General features: G+C 35.8%; 1 protein-coding gene across 2 annotated transcripts in view; it reads right to left on the reverse strand.

The window, feature by feature from the left end:
* The window catches only part of Abca5 (ATP binding cassette subfamily A member 5), a 74,827-nt gene that overhangs the window by 28,711 nt on the left and 25,093 nt on the right, over positions 1-21,023 (reverse strand). For both annotated transcript variants that reach the window (XR_009057390.1, XM_057774266.1), the window contains exons 12-23: positions 19,425-19,535; positions 18,078-18,253; positions 17,389-17,508; positions 16,211-16,349; positions 14,940-15,030; positions 14,626-14,765; positions 12,838-12,957; positions 11,203-11,404; positions 8,369-8,538; positions 4,746-4,873; positions 4,205-4,342; positions 2,647-2,760 (exon numbers count right to left, since the gene is read on the reverse strand). Coding sequence is in view for 1 of the 2 variants with exons in the window: in XM_057774266.1 (XP_057630249.1) it covers positions 2,647-2,760; positions 4,205-4,342; positions 4,746-4,873; positions 8,369-8,538; positions 11,203-11,404; positions 12,838-12,957; positions 14,626-14,765; positions 14,940-15,030; positions 16,211-16,349; positions 17,389-17,508; positions 18,078-18,253; positions 19,425-19,535 (1,649 nt within the window). In the remaining variant the exon portion in view is untranslated. The remainder of the gene's footprint in view (positions 1-2,646; positions 2,761-4,204; positions 4,343-4,745; positions 4,874-8,368; positions 8,539-11,202; positions 11,405-12,837; positions 12,958-14,625; positions 14,766-14,939; positions 15,031-16,210; positions 16,350-17,388; positions 17,509-18,077; positions 18,254-19,424; positions 19,536-21,023) is intronic.

Below are 21,023 nucleotides of genomic sequence, written 5' to 3' on the forward strand. Positions count from 1 at the left end.
AGTAAAAATAAATGAAATAGAGGTTAAAATAAAGCCACACAAAGATGGAAAATACACAGAGAATCTTGATACTGTATGCTATTATGCTCTCTTTGAATTGTTTGAATGCTGAGGAAGGAGCAACAGCTGCTAAAAGATATTTGTTTATAAATGCTGCTGAACTAATCCAAGACAGATATTTTGAAAATACCTTGACTTTAAAATTTGGATCTAAGGACATGATGCTTTGGAAAGGAGTTTCTTTTGTTTTCACGGAGGATGAGACCCTGTGGATTGCTTCTATTCCAATATGGTATGATGGACCACGTCCTCCTGAAGGGTTGCTGTGAACACCTTCAAAAAAATCACTTCACTCAACTGCCGACTGAGATGAATCTAGCACACAGGTTATACCATGAAAGACCTGATTAACAGCGCCCCCATTCAGAATGAAGCAGTTTGGAGAGAAATAACTGCACCCATATTCCCAAATATTGTTTATAAATGTTCTTTCACATTTAAAGGGGGATATGATAGAGATATGAATAATTTGTATTGGAATGGATTTGACTTTATTGATATAAATTTAAGGTCAATCTTGTTATATGTATATGTATTTCAGACCTTGACTAAGGTATTGTGATTATGTAGTTCATGTAAAAATATAATGTATATAGGTTGTTAATGTATAATCATTAATAATAATCAAGCTTGTAGTCATGTTAGTTAGATTTTCTAGATGTACATAGATATATTTTAGATAGACATTCTTCTTATCTTTCAAAGACTACAGAATATTTTAAATGTCTTACTAATTTAGGTTTTTTTCATGAAAATGAGATATGTCTGCTCCTGACAGCACCAATCTACTTCAAAAGGAAGATGGGCATCGAAGAGGCTCCTTATAGAGTTGGTTAGCCGTTTGGGCAAGAAACTGCTCTTGCCTGGACTGATGCATGATCTGGACACAAAGAACCCGCAGAAAGAGGACTGCTGAACTTGCCTAAAGGTGAGATGACCTTTCAGGGTTCCTGATTCATGAGACAGTCTGTGAGACATTCTGCAGGACACAGCAGATAGTGACTGAACTGCCTTTGAAATTTCCTGCTTTATGGAAATGTCTACTGGAAACTATGGGCCTGGAGGCCGAAGATGGATGCCCCAATGGTACAGAGGAACTTTGGGTGACTGTCCAGGCAGCGAAATGTCTCTGTCACTTCTAGAGTTTTGGAAGTTTCTTACTTCTTGTTTACTTAGGTAATATTATATCCTTCTGGAGTCTTTGATGGAGTAGAAGAATGGTTAGTTATAGTTATAGTTTTCCTTTTTATGGTAAAAGATAAAATAGATATAAATATTGTAACTGTAATTCTTACTTGATAACTGTTTTGTTATGTGTAATTTTGCTATGTTAAAGTTAAAGCCTTCCCTTTTTTTGTTTAAACAGAAAAAGGGGAAATGATGGAGGAAGGTCATTGGTTAATAAACAAACTGCCTTGGCCCATTTGGTAGGCCATCCCTTAGGTGGGTGGAGTAACAGAACAGAATGCTGGGAGGAAGAGGAAGTGAGCTCAGATACAGGGCAGCTCCTCTCAGGGACAGACGCAATGCAGCTCATCACCAGGGCAGACGTGATGAAGCTCCGACCCAGGATGGATGTAGGCTAGAATGTTCCTGGTAAGCACACCTTGTGGTGCTACACACATTAATAGAAATGGGCCAAGCAGTGTTTAAAAGAATACAGTTTATGTGTTGTTATTTTGGTGTGTAAGCTAGTCAGGCGGCCGGGAGATGGGTGGCAGGAATGCAGCCCGCAGCTCCTACAACAACAACAAATAATAATAATAATAATAATAAATAATAATGTCGAATACACACTGTATATCCATTTATATGCTTTTGAAATACATAAATCACAAACCAGAGAATAGGTTAATGGTGTAAGAAAGCAGGGGGAGTAAGCCATGGCAGGCGAATAAGCAGCTTTCCTCCATGACCTCTGCTTCAGTTCCTGCCTTTGGGTTCCTTTGCTTTGCTTGAGTTCCTGGCCCTGACTTCATTCAGTAATAGACCTGGAAGTGTAAGTTAAATAAACTCCTTCCCTGTAAGTTGCTCTCGGTAATGTTGTTTTATCTTAGCAACAGAAACATAACTAAGACATTTCCAAATTAAATACTCTTAAAGTTTACTATGAGGCAAATATATATATAATCCTTCTTACTAGCAGCAATAGAAACCTGCTATTTTTATCTTATTTAAGATATTTAATCATGTGTGTCTGTGTGTGTCTGTGTGAGGTTATAGTACCACATGCATGCAGGGGCCCATGGAGGGCAAATGAGGATACAGAATTCCCTGGAACAAGAGTAACGGGCAGTTGTGAGCTGACATGTGAATACTCAGAGCTGATCCAGGGTCCTCTGCAAGGAAAGCAAGTGCTCTTAACAGCTGAGGCATTTCTCCAGCCCCTATTTATTTTTTTAACTAACATAATAAAACATGTTTTAAATTGACTTATGTGTACACATGTGTGGTACATGTAGGTATCAGAGGGCAATTTGGAGGAATTGGTTCTTTCCTTCTACCATGTGGATTCTAGGGATCTAACTCAGGTCCTCAGGATTGACAGAACATGATACCTGTAATTTGTTTTGTCTGAACAATTACCTTATGATTCTCCGCATTTTCCATGGCAAAGTAAGGTGGCATTGCAGTAACGATAATGCCAAGCAAAGCTGCTTGAAAATATAGTTCAACTTTAAAGACTATATCAGTAATTTCCTGAAAGGCAAACACAACAGAAAATGAATGTGAACCACTTTAGAATGCCTTAGAATATCCTGAAAGAGCATTAAAATTTCTAAAGAAAGACATTAAGATATCTACCACAGGGTATGGACGAATAACAGGTTTATTACCAAGAAGTGCCGGGCTACACTGCCAACTCTGCCACTAATTAGTATGTGTAATAAACAATTAGCATATCTACCAGTGGCCAGATGCAGTGACAAAAAAGACCTAAAAACAATTTTTGGTATGTTTCACTTATTGTGTGAATTCTTTTATGACTGCGTCAAATAGGATCTTGATCCTTCCTTTTTTCCCATCGGAAAAAGCTATATCCAAGCTTATTTTCCTAAAGAATCAAGAACATCTCCCAAACAAGGGTGACTTTAACTCCTCTATCTCCATGTCCCTTGTTACCCTAAGGAGTCAGCTAACTCTTCCAGGCAGGTCAAAAAGTAACTGACATCCAAATGCAGATTACCTGAGACTTAGGTTGCTTTGGGTGTTATACTACCCTCAACAAGTTCATTTCTCTATCCTTTCTCACCCTAATCTTTGTGTTAGAGACCAAACCCAGTTTCTTGCACCTGCTAGTGGAGCATTCTAAGAGTAAATCCTGGACTCATCTCTACCATTTTTATGTAAGGTGATACACTCATGAACAGAAAAGGTACTCTGCATTAGAACATAATCCACATTCTAACAAGCATCATGGTCCTGGCCCACTTTTTCATAGATGATGTAGAAACAGTACATCACTGTCTTGTTGTTCTTGACCTTCAACATTTTGCTACAGCGGTGATTTGAAAGAAAATGGCACCCCAAAAAGAAAGGCACTCTTGGGAGGTGTGGCCTTGCTGGAGTAGGTGTGGTTTGGTTGGAGTAAGTGTGTCACTGTGGGGGTGGGCTTTAAAGTCTCTTTTCTCAAGCTTCGCTCAGTATGAAAGTTAATCAACTTCCTGCCACTTTCTGGTCAAGATGTAGCCAGTTCTAAGTCTGCCTGCACACTGCCATGTTCCCTGTCATGATGATAATTGACTAAATAACTGAAACTGTAAGCTGCCAGTTCAATTAAATGTTTTCTTTGTAACAGTTGCCATGAGTTAGTTGCTCAGACTAACTGCACACATAGTGTCTCTTTGCAGCAATAAAAAAAGTGTAAGACAGCTACTTAAAGTAAAAATGGTTGCCCGTGGACTTCTCAAGATTTCTTTCAATATCTCAGTGGCTAGATCCCAAAACCCATCCCCCCCAATACTAAACAATGTTCATTCTTGTCTACAACTAAAATATCAGGGTTTCACAAACCTACCAGCATCAAAAAGAGCTGCTCTGGATTTAAGGCATACTACTCCTGGAGACCCCTAAATTCCCCACTTCAACTTTTAACGTTACGACATTTCCACAGTTGAATTCATCTTTGTGTATATTTGCTTACTTGAATGAATGGGGTACTCCAGATCTGGATAGCTTCAGTCACATTTAAATGATAAAGATAGTAGTTACTAATGATGTTCATCATTACTGGTAAAGAATAAACCATAGTACTGTTGAAAACAGCTGTAAAAACATAGTCCTGCAATTTAAAGAGAAGACTTATCACATTCTTTATATAAGAATACTGATATCACTAAAGCCCAAACTGTTCTTGCTAACTAACTTCATTAGATTAATTAAATCTTTTAATTAATTAAATTTTATTAGGCACTGTGAAAAAACAGCTTCAACAAGGGACAGGAAAAGTGATGACAACTAAGATATCCTAGCTTGAAATATGCAGGTATTTTAAGCAAAAATATAACATGAAAATAAAATAAAAAGATTTTACTGGTCACTTACCAGGGCATAAAATCTACCACAAACAAAACTGATTATTTTTAATCATTTCTAAAAATAGACTGTGATTCATGATTAATGGATAAGTAACCACTTTAGTACTTTATAACTTGTAAATGAGTACTCACGTCTAACACTCTTACCTTTTCTGCAAGCACCACATTTAAAGCTGCACTATGGGGAGCAGCAGACACATAGTCACTGTCATTAAACATTGTCACCATTATGTTCTGGTGTGTGAAAAAGTTAATAAGATCATTGATATCTGAGTCTGGATTAGAAAATGAGAATAATAAAGAATCAGTTCAAATAAGAAACGTAATTTACTTTTTTTTTTTTCAATTTTTTCGAAACAGGATTTCTCTGTAGCTTTTGGACCTGTCCTGAAACTTGCTCTGTAGTGCAGGCTGGCCTCGAACTCACAGAGATCCTCCTGCCTCTGCCTCCCAAATGCTGGGATTAAAGGTGTGTGCCATATGACCCAGCCTGACTTTTAACTACATTAGGAGAGAGTGCTCTTTCAAGAAGATCTTTTATCTTTGGGCTACATATTGGTAAGAGCATTGGCTCTGTAGCTGGTAGGCCAAGATTCAAACCCAAGTTGTACCACTTACACTAAACATCCTTCAAGCAAGTTACAGTGATAGTCTAGATCTTGTTTCCTCCTCTGTCAAAAGAAAGAAGTATAACTACTTAACGCAACAGTGGCTTGACAACTAGATGACAGAACACACATGCAAGGCTTTCAACAGAACCTGGTGACTGCGAAAATTTTATCTGCTGCCTACAGAAATATTAATAACAGTAAAAAAAGTTATCATGAAATCTGAATAAAGAGTAAAAACTATCTATTTGATAATTTTAATTATGTAAAAATAACAAACCACAAAAATTAGTCTTCTACCTAACCAACTCAAAACCAAAAAAAAATTAAAAAAAAAGCTGAATCCGGTTTGTGTTACGATATGTCCAAAGGGTGGAAACAGTCCTGCTGCACCACAGAGAAGCCAGGAACCAAAGCAGAACAGATGTGACTTACAGAGAAACCCCAATCTCACAAACCAGGCACTCTCAGTAACTGAATGAATGACAGGGCAGACTGAGTGCAGTATGAATACCATAAGAAGCGGTACTTTTCAGCTTCACAACACAAAATTTTCTCCTTACCAAGGACCTTAACTGATCTCTGGACACTAGAGAGTGGCTACATAATCAAGAAAAGTATATGGATTTCTTTTTTTATGTTAAACTTGCCTAAAAGTCAGAAAAGCAAAACAGCCAAGACTGTCTGACCTCTAATGGCTTAGCTTTGCCCTTTTGATATTCAGGCAAGCTTTACTTATGAAAATATGAATAAAATATCACTATAGAAAAGAGCTAGACCACAAGTGATGTAACTATGTAACTTATGCTCTCAAAGGATAAGAAAGTATCTAATGTGTGTATGCATGTGTTTATGTGTACTGTATATACATATACTACATATGTATGCATATACATGTATATGTGTGTATGTATGTATACGCTTACATATACATTTTATATATACACACATGCAAGTTTCATTTTGGACAGCAATAGAGTACAGATTCAAAAGAAATGCTACAGAAAGTAATGAAGAGACAAACACTGAAAATACTAGAATTTCTATAATGCAGTAAAAATGAAAGAACAGATATATTTGAGATATATAATTTTTAGGTATGCATAAAAATCAAAATTAAGAGATTTCACAAAGTATTGTATTCTAGCTACATAAAATACATATTGAAGACACGATTTCTAAGTGAAAAAGGTAAACTGTAAAATATTTTCTAATTGAAGAGATTCTCCATGCTAAATGCATCTTTTTCAGAAAAGATCAAGGTTATGTATCATACTTAACATCGTATTTTAACCATAATGAATTCCATAGTAACATAGTTTCTGCAAGTCTTCAGATTATGGGTTATTTACCTAAGATGTTATAAAAAAGCTGAACATGAATAAATGAAGTTCTTTACTAAGTTCTAATATTTTGAAAACTTAGAATCCTAATTTAAAATTATCTCAAGTCAATAAAAGTATGAAAAAACTTTTCATCAATTATATAGTTAGAATAAAAATAGTAAATGCAAAATTATCAACTGCAAACAAGATATTCAGGTATAAATACTTACATGTAAGTAAGACTTATTTCTTACTTACAACCAATTCTTCACATAGTTTTTGGTGAATCTTTAAATCTCAATAAATATGTGGAAATACTATCTATCCATCGATATACTATCTATCGATATCAATATCAATATAGATAGCTCTTGCTAAGGAGAACTTTACAACCTGAAGTTCATTAAGAATATCATGAACTTCTGTTAGGCCATTAAAGATAGAATACAGCAGTGACACCTAGTGTTCAACAGGCTGACCTTTGAGTGATTCTCTGAGAGGGAGTCCCACCTGGAAAGGCTGTGGAGTTACTGGCTGTGGAAACCAGTTGCTCCTGTCTGCACTTTCTCTCCTGAATTCAATCATTTCTTCCCTAAGAATAGCTTCAGGTGTTTTCCCACTGCTTGTGTGTTTATCTCATGAAAATATTTCATCTCCTGGGCACATACATCTTAGTGTTGTCAAGAAGACGACTTTTAGCCGGGCGGCGGTGGCGCACGCCTTTAATCCCAGCACTCGGGAGGCAGAGGCGGGCGGATCTCTGTGAGTTCGAGGCCAGCCTGGTCTACAAGAGCTAGTTCCAGGACAGGAACCAAAAGCTACGGAGAAACCTTGTCTCGAAAAAGTCCAAAAAAAAAAAAAAAAGATGACTTTTCATTTGGCTGTATAATCTTGATATATAGAATACATACTGGGATGTGCTCCATAACTGGATCTATCTGCCCCACAAGGACTAGGGACACTTAAAAGACTACTTTGTTATCTGGCTCAGACTAACTGCACACACAATTAGCTCACTTTCACCTCAGAGCAATTTCAAACTGAACTAAAGGCTTTTCATAAATATATCATAAATTTAAAACTTTACAGCTTGCACAAGATCAGAGTCACAGATATATGGACAGGTTGCTGTGCAGAGCACCCTAGGAAGGGCATCCCAGTTCTTCACTTGCCAGTCTGTTAACAATGGACCTGTGTCTCAAAGTTGTCATTGGACCCTGTGCCCCCCTGGTCACGCTCTTGCTCCTACGGCCTTGGGACCTTATGTTGCCATGGCAATGGCTCAGCTCCCTTTTCACCTACCCTAGGAATATGCTCCAGTGAGGAGGTAACTCCTGTAATTTATTGCTTCAAGGCTCCCAAGGAGAAGAGTTTTTAGAATAGTGGAAGAAGCTAGGAGAAGTAAGAAGTAGGGCAGGAGAATTAGGATAAAAGCAAGACAATACAAAGGAACTAGCACGAAGAAGCACAGAATGAGGGATTCATTCCTCGCCCTCAGATCCCTAGCCTTCGATTGCTATAGCATCCTCTCTGAACCCTGAGGGTGCATTAAGGCTAGGCCTCAAAGACCATCGTTAAATTCTGAGGTAAAATACGCCTGTAAGAACTTACTACTATCTTTAAAAAGAATTTAATAATTATAAGCAGAATATTAGAGTATTTTTAAAACTGCCAATTACACTTAAACTAAAACATTATTTCTGTTATTAGTCAGTATCAGTAAGTATTTAATTTAGATTTTACAATACTAGATCATGCTCACTTTACTCTGAACTTCATCAACCCTTCATCCCTAGCCCCAGCCAACACACATTCACAGACCTTCACACCCTCTCACCAGTAGAATTTTGAAGCAGCAGGCTTGTTTTATATTTATGAGGTTTATCTCCAGGTTTTAGGAAATACAAATCTGGAACAAGTTTGATGGGAACCACAGCATTTTTAAAAGAATGATGTACCAAAAACATAAAAATCTGAACTGCAAAAAAAATTAAAAGCAGAAGCAACCTGCAAGAAAAAAAATAATAATATAGCTTAAGATACATTAGCATACAAATTGATCAGAGATCTTTCTTCATATTAGTATAAATTCAATACTCAATTACAAAAGTAAACAAAGAAAATGAACAAAAAACAAAGACAAGTAAAAACTTACTAAAAACCTGTTACCAAAACTGACCTGATACGAATATTGGAGAAAAAGCAAAGTGGGAATATCAAGATTATAGAGTAATAAATTTTAGGTAAAGAGAAGAAAAAGTTTTAAAAGTATATTTAGATAAGATTCTCTCTTAAATTATAGGACATATAAACATAAAACTGTTAAAGAAATAAGTATTATCATAAATGTTTCTATATTTTCTATAAATGTTTCTATATTTCTGAAGGAACTGCTTCTTGCTCAGACTCTATTCTAGTCATTTACTTTTCATACACTGACAAAAATATTGTAAGTACAGGAAAGAAAATTAAAATAGTGAAAAACCTGCAATTTAAAATTTTCATACTTATCACATTTTTTTTTTCGAGACAGAGTTTCTCTGTAGTTCTAGATCCTGTCCTGGAACTAGCTCTTGCTCTTGTAGACCAGGTTGGCCTCAAACTCAGAGCTCCACCTGCCTCTGCCTCCCGAGTGCTGGGATTAAAGGCGTGCGCCACCACTGCCTGGCTACTTATCACAATTTAATTACATTAACTGCTACTGCTCCAGTGAGATACTGTCAAACTGTATTATAAGATGCATAGTATGCCATACATACCTGCACATTATCGTACTGCAGTACCATGAATATAGAGAACTACAAAAGGACATTGTAATGCCATAGAGAAGCAGTTCTTGCCTATAAAGTATCTACATATTATATAATGTATCTCGGATACTAGAGTGTTTAGGCCATCACACTTAATTTAATAATTTACAACTTCCATTTAAACTACTTGTATTCTTAAAAACCATTTTTGCTGGGCATGTTAATGTACTTGTATAAACCCAGACCTTGGGGAGCTGAAGCAGGAGGCTGAGAATTGGAGAGCAGCCTGTGTGAGAAACGCTATTTCAAAAAACAAATAAACAAAACAAAATGATTACACCATTTTAAATATTCTGAAATCAGCATCCCTCAAAACATGCTGTATTTAAATCAAAATCTGTAAGTTAGTAGATGTTTTAAGAAAAAAAATCATGACTGAAGAATATATGGAAACTTCAGATTAATATTAAAATTTTACATTACAAAACCAAAAAAAATTTCCATGGTATTCATACCTGCTAACTATTCTTTGAGAGAATATCAGAAGAAACAGTTCCTAGTATATTTGACTATATAACTTTTTTTGTCTTAAACTCAATGTTTGTGTCTCTCAAATTTACATTATGAAGCCCTAATCTTTAATCTGATGATATCTGAAGACAGGAACTCTGGAAAGTAATGCAAACTAGATAAGGCCCTTATAATGGGATTAGCGCCCCTATTAAAGTGACACCATTAAGTACATGTTAGTGTGCTGGTTTGCACGTTCTTTCAAAACACAAAAAGAAATCACTACCACATGCAACTAAATGGTAACGTTCTTCAAGGAAAGAAAAGAGCCTTTACTGTGCTGACACTTGGGATCCTTGACTTCCAACCTCCAAAAGCACCCAGCTCTGGTATTTTATAACAGCAATCTGAATTAAGTCACTTTAATTGTTTGCCAGAGAATGTATTATCAAAGTGATGTTAAACTAAATAAACTAAAACATGTTGACTAAAAAAAAAAGTTTTTTCAGGGCAATTGATAAAGAAACAAATCAGATACTTGACTAACATTTGTTTGATACTAAATAAATTTGGTCAAAACCTCAAATAACTCCAGAATATTTCATACATTTATGAATGTTCTTATTAAATTTTATTCCTACAATCATTTTGGCTCTAATAAGATAGATATATGATTTAATTTTCCATAAGTCATTCTCAGACTGGGGAGAAAGGGAGTACTAACTGAGAGAGAATAAAATTACGTAGAGAATTTTTTCAATCCTAGCTATTAGCTATATAGATTTCTTTATGTTTCAGCCTTCTTCATCTGATAAAAGGGATAAAATGTGTTTTTCCTGCTATTTACTAAAAACAATTATAAAAATTAATAAATGGAAAAATTATGAAAAGATATGAGTGAAAAAGAGAAATGTAAATATAATGACAATAATTCAAAAGTAAGACATAAGATAGTATTAGATGTCACTTCATCATTTTAAAGATGAGAGAACAAATCCCAGTTTAGAAAATAAGAATATAGAGCTTGACACAGTAGTGCACACCTTTAATCCCAGCACTTAGGAAGTAAACAGGTAAATTTCTGTTATGTTGAGGCCTACCTGCTCTACTAAGTGAGTTCCATGCTAGCCATGTGCTACACAGTGAGACTCTGGTCTCAGTCAACCAATCAATCAACCAATTAATTAATCAATCAATCAATCAATCAATCAACCAACCAATCAATATAAATAAAAAATAAAGTACAACGGGTCTGTGATAAAACTACTGTACCTTTGATACTGTGAAATTGTCATTTTAATATTTCAAAACTACAAAGCTGTGTACATGTCATTATTTATAACTCCGGACAGCAAATCCAATCAGCAACCTCAAAAAGACAAGCGTTCAGAAGAATGCTAACTACACTTACACTGAGCGCACTGACTTGCTTTCCCGCTTCAATGTGAGGACATGAAACTTTGCTATTGTAGACACTTGCTGTTTCCAAAGGCTCATGGTGCTCACTAGAGAAGCTTTGGTTTCAGAAAGAATAAGTAAACTCTGTTCCATTTCATCGAAAGATTTTGAATCTATTTCTTCTTCCAGCGGCTGCTGTGTAAACACGCTATAATCTAATGCCAATAAAAGTAAACAAACACAGAAAGTTCAAAAATAAAAAAACTAAGACATGTCAACTTTACAGGATGAATCTGGAAGTGATGTGGAACAAAAATTGAACTCTTTACACATTTTGTCAGCATCTACTAAAGTTGAACACATGTTAAGTTTCAATCATAAAATTCTCAGCTCACATTGCTATTTTACACTACATAGGTCCAGCTTCACTCTTTGCCACAGCACCCAACATGCTCTTGGCAAGGCCACTACTATCTTCCTCACTACCAAGTGCCTCATTATCCTGTTTCCAAAACTATTTTCTTCCCTCACTTTGTCTGTATGCTATTTGACAATTAAATGTCCACTTTCTCTTCCCCAAAGGTAGTTTTTCTAAAATTTTGCTTCTCTGTTCTTTAGTGAAAAATTCTAATTGTCAGCCCTTCTCTTGCTTCCTGATGCTCACCATTGGAGGTTGCCCCTTTATACATTTCTATCCTCCCTATCCCAGTGTTCTTCCCTATGTCCATAGAATAGTTGTGACTTCAAGATATACATCTCTAGCCCTCACATCTCCACTTAAGTTTCAAACACATCTCCAACAGTGAAACCACAAATGCATTCTGTCCTTACATAACCCTGTTCCTCTACTCTCAGGAAGCAGCAATCCTATACCAGGTTTTCAAAGGAAAAACTTACGATTTCTTGATCCCTCCCTAACACTCCTCAGCAAATCATTACTGCTGAGATCAATACAACACAAATCCATTCCTTGCCACTCTAATTCAAACTAAAACTTACAAGTTTCCTCACTCATCTTCGGATCTTCTTTCATACTACAGTTATCATTCAATAATTAGAAACACTTTTTCAATGCTGGACTTGAAACCCAGAATCTTCAAGATACCAGACAAGTGCTCTATAACAGAGCTACCTTCCAAGCCAAGAATGTGTTCAGTAAAACACAAATAAGGAATGACTAAGTTATTCCTTTGCTCAAAACCCTTTGACATTGTACTAAAAACTTAAAGTTCTTCTCAGATGTTCAGAAGCAAAACATGACCCAGCCATTGGTCTCCTCTCTGACATCAATGTGTCTAACTTTCCTCATGGTTCCTGCCATGGTGACCTGTGTGTTTTTACCTCAAAGACATCTAACTAATGTCTCAACACATGTAAGTAGAAATTTTCTTTATCTGCTATATTTTGCTCTAGAATGTTTGAATGTCTGGATTTTTCTGGTAATTGACATCTCACTTCATTCTCAATAAAACCTTTCAAGAATATAATATCATTTCCTTCATAATTTCTATCACAGTTAACAAATACTTAAGCTATTTATTTACTTCTGTCCTTGGTCCCACAAAGCAACACAAACTTCATATGCTTGCATAGTTTATTTGCTTATATAATTATTTGTCCTATCCAGTTCACTGGGTGATATTTTTACCTGCTTGGTCAATTTCTGCTTCAACTTCTAGCTTTAAGAATACATCTTCCAATGTCGTCATGGAAACACCATATGAAATAATGCCCAGATTTGAATGAATGTCTAGAGCAGAAAACAAGCCTAAAAGAAAAAAACAGGTCAAATAGTATAGAGCTCTCATAAGTCATGTAGAGGGCTGGAGAGATGGCTCAATAGTTAAAAGCAAATATGCTCTTACAGAGGACATAAGTTCAGTTTCCTGCTCCAATGTTAGAGTAGCTCACACCTGCCTCTAACTCCAGCTCACGGGAATCTAACACCTCTGAAAAGACTCCACAGGCACGTATACTCACATGCAAATACTCCCCCCACACACACACACATAATATAAAATAAGAGTAATAAAAACTGACCTATAATACCATTCAAAATAATACAAATAGTCTAAAATAAATTCCAAAATGGGTATAAGTCAAGCATAGTTATTCATGTCTGTGACCTCGGCACGCTATAAACTGAGGCAAGAGGACTATCATGAAATTAAGACCACGCAGCACTACATGGTGTTGGTGAGTTCCAAGACAGCCTGGACTACAATGTGACAGGAGAAAGGAGTGAGAGAGGAGAGAGGAGGAAGGGAGGAAGGGGGGGGGAGAAAGGCAGAGAAAAAAGAAAAAAGGAAGGAAGAAAAAAGAAAGGAAGGAAGGAAAGAAAGAAAAGAAAGAAAAAATTAGAATATGATTAAATTTACTTAGCATAGTGGTAAAGACTTTGGTCTCGGGATGTTTTCAACATTATTATAAATTCCGAGGAATGCCAAGGAAATTTTATTTGCAGAAAAATATCAATTAGAACTTCAGCATGTTATAAATTAAAATTAATAAATATTTTATATCACTTAAATATGTAAAATAATGATAATAACTCTAAATTAAAATAATTTATATTTTATTCTGAAATTAGAAATTATTTGAAAACATGTACAAAGTCTCCCTACACACTTATACACCAAAGCCAAACAACAACAAAAGAACACGCACGTAAGCCGGGCGGTGGTGGCGCACGCCTTTAAGCCTTTAATCCCAGCACTTGGGAGGCAGAGGCAGGCAGATCTCTGTGAGTTCGAGACCAGCCTGGTCTACAAGAGCTAGTTCCAGGACAGGCTCCAAAACCACAGAGAAACCCTGTCTAGAAAACAAAACAAAACAAAAAACAAACAAAAAAAAACACGCACATACACTTCTTGTCCTCAGGAAGCCTACAACAAATTCTGGCTTTTTTAAAAGCAGGGTCTGCCACTGTAGAACTGGTTGGGTTTGCCTGGGACTTGCTATGCAGACTAGACTGGCCTCCCCCCATAGCCATCTTCCGGCTGCCTCTGTCTCCCAAGTGCTATGATTACATATGGGCACCAACAGAACCAGACTTAATTTATAAAACAAAAAGTACACACATTAGTATGCAATATTTCAGGTTCAAAGACAAGATAAAGTAGAAAAACTACAAGCTCCAGCCACTTAGAAATATTACATAGAAAAATAATCAAAAAAGGCAATCAGGAAAGTGCATTTCAAAAAACAAAAGTATGGGGGCTGGAGAGATGGCTCAGAGGTTAAGAGCACTGTCTGCTCTTCCAGAGGTCCTGAGTTCAAGACCCAGCAACCACATGATGGCTCACAACCATCTGTAATGAGATCTGGTGCCCTCTTCTGACCTGCAGGTGTACATGCAGACAGAACACTGTATACATAATAAATAAAATCTTTAAAAAACAAAAGCACCAGTCAATCAAGACATTGAAAAACATACCTGAAAATTTGTCCATGTCTTTGAAAGGCAAGCTGTACACCAGCTGCTGGTCATTCTGCTGCAGCACAGTGGCTGCAGGAATGTGCTGCCTAACCAGGGAGGACAGCGACTCCGTGGCGCAGTATCTGTCAATGTGTATGCTAGAGAAAGCCAAATTCACCATGTTAGGATTGCTCCACAAACAACAAAATTCTCAACGCTTTAAATTATATCACTAAACACATTTAAGACACAATAATAGCAAGCCTTAAAAATACTAACAGTGGGTCAAGCAAAAACACAATGAGAATAAAGTCACAGAAGAAAGGTGTTACCTCAGGCGGTAGCCGATTCCCCATTTACTTTTTAGGAAAATTGAAGAACCAACACATTTCAGCATTCCTTGTGATATGACAGCTTTCCTATCTACAAAGTGGAATTCACATTTCAATTGCTATGTTAATTATGGCATACATCCAAGTATTATATCATCACACTAAATCATCACAACAACCTTATGAGAAAGACGCTAAACAATCATCACCTATTTTTCAGATAAGAATATTGAGAGAAGAAAAATATACACTGTTTAGACATGATTCACAGAGCTACTAACATAATAAAGCCAGGAACCGTACTCAGGCAGCCTGACTCCAGAGTGCATACCCCATATAGCTCAGAATCTTCCTAAAGAAACTTATAATAAACTTTTCATGATTCCTGTGTAACCATATGTACAAAAAAGGAAACATAGAAACAAAAATAAAAAGGTTAGTTCACTGGATTCTTTTTGGTTGAGATACTGCAGAGATGAATGAGCTTAGCCATCTATTGCACTACACTACGGTACAGTAGTTCCAACTCTCACGCCTCTCTTCTAGGTGTTAGAAACCAATTCCAGCTTAAACCTAGATTGTATGTGTGTATATGTGTATATACAAAACTGCACATAAATGGTTCACAGGCCAGGGGAACCTGCCTTAGAACAACCTGCTTACAAAGCCGGCCCTTAACTAGTATCTGGGGGTATGGATAGAGAAAGATTCCTATTAGTGTCAAAAACTCTACACACACACACACACACACACACACACACACACACACACACACACACATATATAGTTTATGCCAAACGCTTTTTTTCTTTTAGGGTGTCTAGAAATGTTCTGTGTTAGGAAGAGTAGCTCTATGACCATGGACACTGAGTCTCTAAGAAACTAGAAGACACTATTTCATAAATATGGTTATAAGAAAAGCATGAAGAAATTAAGAGACTCTGGGAATCTGTGCCTGGCTTCCTCCAGATTGTGCCTCATGTGATTCAGCAATTTGCTAAGCTTGCTTCATAGCCTTTTGCTATAATAAATTAATTATATAATGAGTATGAAAATATGGAAACTCTTATGTGAGTTCTTTTTTGAACTCACTGAAACTGAGGATGATTTGGGAAACACTGAACACAGAAATATATAATTTTTAGTTTTAAAAAATCTTTTTTGTTTATCATATACACTATTAGATAAACATTTATTTCTTGGGATTTAGCATTTTCACGTTTACCTCACTTCGGGCTTGTGACCTTATCTTTTAAAAGCAAAATTCTCACCAGCAAGAATGTCAGCTTCATCCATAAAATGAGTACTGAATACTGTCACTCTGTTAGCCTTCCTGTACTTAAGGAGATTCCAAACAATATGACGAGAGCAGGGGTCCATCCCCGCTGTTGGTTCGTCTAGCAATAGTATCTGAGTGAACATGGATATGAAAAAAGAAAGAAAACAAATAAAACTCAGGTGGATACTGGACATTTTCTCTATTTCAAGTTAGCATTCTCACCCAAAACTGTTTTTCACAGTTACGTAAAGCTGTATAAATGTTTAAAATTGTAAGTGAATCTTTTCCTTGGTTACTTATATGTAAGACATTGATAATGACAATCATACAAGGTGGCAAATATTAAGTGTATTGTCATATGTAATTGAATATGTATATAGAGAAATTGATTATTTAGAGATTGTTCTATATCATTTCAAGGAAAGCATTTTGGGGTGATGACACTTTTTCTTTCTATTTTATGAGGGGAACTTTTTATTAAAATAGACCCTTACTAGGTAGCCTAGAGTGGCCTTGAACTCATGATCTTTCTGACTCAGCTTCTTGAGTGCTGGATTACAGGGATGTGCCACCTCGTCTTGCTTCAAGTTGTTTTTAATTTAAAAAGCACGATAGTGGATGCTAGAACAAAGCCCAGATAATAAAAATTCAGAATCCATCCTGATCCCATGCTATATTAGAACAGAGGAACAAAGGAGGATGGAGGTTTCCATAGGCTCTCTGCTGTAAGCACACATGAGTTTTTTAACTATGTGCAGGAAAAGTTGCTTCTCTGTTTCTACCAACTAGAGAAAGCATAAAATAAACACATGTAAAATCAGTGCACCCGGGTAGTGACTATCTTAATTAGCCCTTTAATTTTTTCTTGTTTTAATTTTGTAAAAATTATATTCATTATTTTATAAATATGAGTACTATGCATGCATGTACATATGTGTACTGCATGTATGCCTGGTACCTCAGAAGCCAGAAAAGTGTATCAGATCCCCCTGGAACTGGAGAGAGAAACAGCTAAGTAGCTATATGGATGCTGGGAATAGATCCAACACAGGTCCCCTGGAAGAGCAGCCAGTGCTCTTAACCAGTGAGCCTTATTTCCAACCCCATTACCTTCTTTCCTACCTAATATAATTTAAAATGATCTCATCAGTGAAATTAACATTCTATTACCTTTGGATTCCCAAGAACTGCAATTCCTAAAGATAGTTTTCTTTTTTGGCCACCACTTAGTTTTTTTGCCTGGTTATCTTTGATGGCTTGCATATCCAAATCCAGTAAAACCTTTTGCACCTGTAAAAGTAAAGTATGAACAATGTTATTTTAATGATCGTATCATTTCAATAACCATCAAATTATTTTTTATATATCTTAAGTCTTGAAGTAGTGTTTTAAGCATCATTAAAGCAGTATAATTTTAAAATTAACTTTAATATCAACTTTAAAATGATAGGATGTGCTTAACTTTTACAAATATCATATATAATTTTGAAAATAATAGTAACAAGGTTCTTGGGGGAAGTCTGTTTAAATTTTGTGCCTTGCTCGATAATGGAGAAGGAAAAGGATGAGTCTGAAAGTTCTGTGTGTACAGAGGCCAGGGAGAGTGATGGGCAGAAGACAGGAGAGGGCAGCGCAGATGGGGGAAAGGGAGAGGAGAGCAAGTGCCCTCCAGATGAAAAATGGATTATTCACATGTGCTAAGATATGGACTCCAAAGGCATCTAATTCTTCACATTTTCTACTTACTGTCCCAGATAGGTTTTATATGTTTAGATTTTCAAGCATATTTAATGTACAATTATTACAAAGAATATTAATTTATAGGAAATACAGTGATGGTTTATATATGGATAACATACTTCTTGAATTATATTGTTGGCTGGGATTCCTTTGATTGAAGCCAAAATTGATAAATTTTCTTCTACTGTCAAAACATCAAAGTTTATATCTAACTGTGGACAAATGCCAATCATTTTTCTTGCTTCAAACATTTCATCTATTTCAGAGACTCTGTGTCCATATATAGAAGCAAACCCTAAAAGCAAAATATTTATATTTACATTAAAGACATTGAGTGTTAAAAATGCATGTTTTGATGTACCTAATAACTTAGTTTCCTATAACATATATGCAAGCCAGAATTAATATAAATTTGGAAGATACAACATATTCTCATTTACATAGCATTGGTGTTAAGTTTTCACTCATATTTCAAACTCATTTTCCTTCCTTTCCAGGCCATATTACATGGCAGGGAGAACATCGAACTACAAGCTTAACAGAAACTTCTACGCTGACACTGTTTAAGACCCAGCTAAGATTTCTTTCACCTCCAGATACTATGAGACAATAAAATAAGATCTACAGATTTTACACAAGCTGATTGTATGGTCTTGAACAAAATAATGTCTTGAATTCCAGCTTTCTTATTATCTCAGCTGAATGTAATATGTTCTACTTAACAAAACGTTAAATCATGTGAAAACGTGTGGAGAACTCTTAAAAAAGTCATATGTATAAAGTGTAAGATGTTAGGACTAATGTCAGAGAACATTTCAAAAAAAAGTCACACTAATTTTGAAGGTCAAGTCTCTTTTACAAAGCTGAAATGCAGATTCAATAAAATCTGGCCCCTCTATGATAAAATTTATTTCACTGATTTACTATTTGGTAATTGCAGAAACATGAGGATTCTGCAGAGTTTACAACTATGAAATAGCCCCAGATTTAGATTTAGTACCTTGAGGTATTGCTCCTAAAGTTTTATTTTAGTAGATACTGTTGCTATTTATCATTCTTTCCTTCAGATGCATATTGAGATACTTCTGTTTTTTATAATGGCAATTTAATTTCCAATTAGTTACTTACTGACTTGTTTTCCCATAAAGATAAGGACTAAACATATGTACACATATAAATATGTGATGGAAAAGGTATATAAAATAAATAAATAATAAAATAAAAATAAATGATTAAAAATTTTATTTTTTACTTTATTAAATATGGGGCCAATTTTTTATTTAAGAAATGAGTATATATATAATTAAGAAAAAATTTCTTCATCGACATTGAAATAGCTATCCCCAATCACTCATCCAAATCTTCTAGCACACGTGTAGAGGACAAATAATCACTACAACTGTGACTCCTTCATTAATAGTACTTAAAAAAATTTAAGAGTTTTTTGTAAGTGAGAAAATTCTTACCATCAGAAGGCGGGCACAATCCACAAAGAATATTCATCAATGTACTTTTTCCTGTTCCACTATGACCCAGTAATGCAGTAATTTGACCTTCATATATGTCAAATGACAAATCTAGTTCAGGGGGAAAAAGAAGGCTCAGATGTGGTTTTTATTTTGTTCAGCTGTATAAGGCAATTCATAATTCCAAGCATTAAGGAAGACAAGTTTCAATACATAAAGTTAACAAGATAGTTTAAGCATACTAAAAAGACTCAACATAGTCGTGGTATGAAGGGCAGGAAATGTAAATAAACTGTTACTGATTTGTTCCAACACTAAGATTTAAGATATACACAAAATATTTGAAGGTTTTCTGAATACTGACTTTTAAAAATTGTCAATAAAATTAAAACAAAACTTTATCTCACAAAGGTATCTGAAGATAAATTAAATATGGTGGAAACAAAAAAGAACATAACAAGGAATTGATATCAGAAGCACAGGAATGGCTAAGAGAATGCTTAAAAGGTTCAATTTGTAAATTTTTTAATTTTCATTTTATGTGCAAAGGTGTTCTGCCTGCATGGGTATCAGATCCCTTGGAAGCGTAATTACAGACATCTGTGAACTGCCATGCAGATGCTGCGAATTGAACCTAGGTCCTCTGGAAACAAAGCCAGTGTTCCTAAACTACTAAGCCATCTATCTCTCCAGCCCCTAAGGATTCAATTCAATGAACTATGTGTAACTAGATGGACATATAAACAATCGAAGGAGGACAGAGATGAACAACTAAAATGACAGGGCAGGAATGAGCTGTCAAGAAACAACCCTAAGGCTGAAGAATGCTCATGGCAGCCTGGTAGGAAGCCTCACTCTTCACTCAACCATGCGAGGCTGACCAATTGCTTAGAACTTCATGATCCAGAGAAGCTGAAATGTTACAGCTCCAAAGCCTAATTATAATTTATCGCGGGCCGCCGTGAGCCCCTGGAATAGTCATTCCTTTCCCACTTTTGTGTTAACCCAACATTCCTGTGACTGACAGGTAAAATCCTTTGAAATGTATTAACAGACCACTAGCTTCTACCAACCAACAAGCTAAGAGTACATCAGATAGCACCTGAGGCCGTTAGCAGCCCATCACCCTGCTTTATATTTGAAAAGTCCCTTCACTTTTGAGTTTCTGTGTTTTGTTACTACTCTAAAACATGAAATTTGAGGGAATCTAAATCTGTGTTCCTGGGCCATAATCACTTATATTTGGCTCCAAATAAACTCTCCTAGTCCTTTGAGTGAGAGCTGTGCTTCTGCATCCACAGCTGAAATACAAAAGAGGAGGGGGAGGGAAGTCTCATATCCCAAGTCAGTAACCCAGGTTAGTGATGGAAGTGAGGGAGGAGGCAGAGAGAGGAGGAATCACGGATTCAAGACTATGCTAGGCTATATAGCAAAACTTTGTTTCTTAAAAACCAAACAATTAATATTGTAGGATCTTAAAAGCATAATGTAGAAAATGATTCATTAAGAAACTTCTAACAAGATCATGAATATATTTACCTCAGATGAGCTTTAAGTAATGTACCAATATTCTGTGCACACATAATGTGCACAAAACCT

The sequence above is a fragment of the Chionomys nivalis genome, chromosome 7 (genome assembly GCF_950005125.1).
Source record: "Chionomys nivalis chromosome 7, mChiNiv1.1, whole genome shotgun sequence".
In the NCBI taxonomy this organism is placed as follows: domain Eukaryota; kingdom Metazoa; phylum Chordata; class Mammalia; order Rodentia; family Cricetidae; genus Chionomys; species Chionomys nivalis.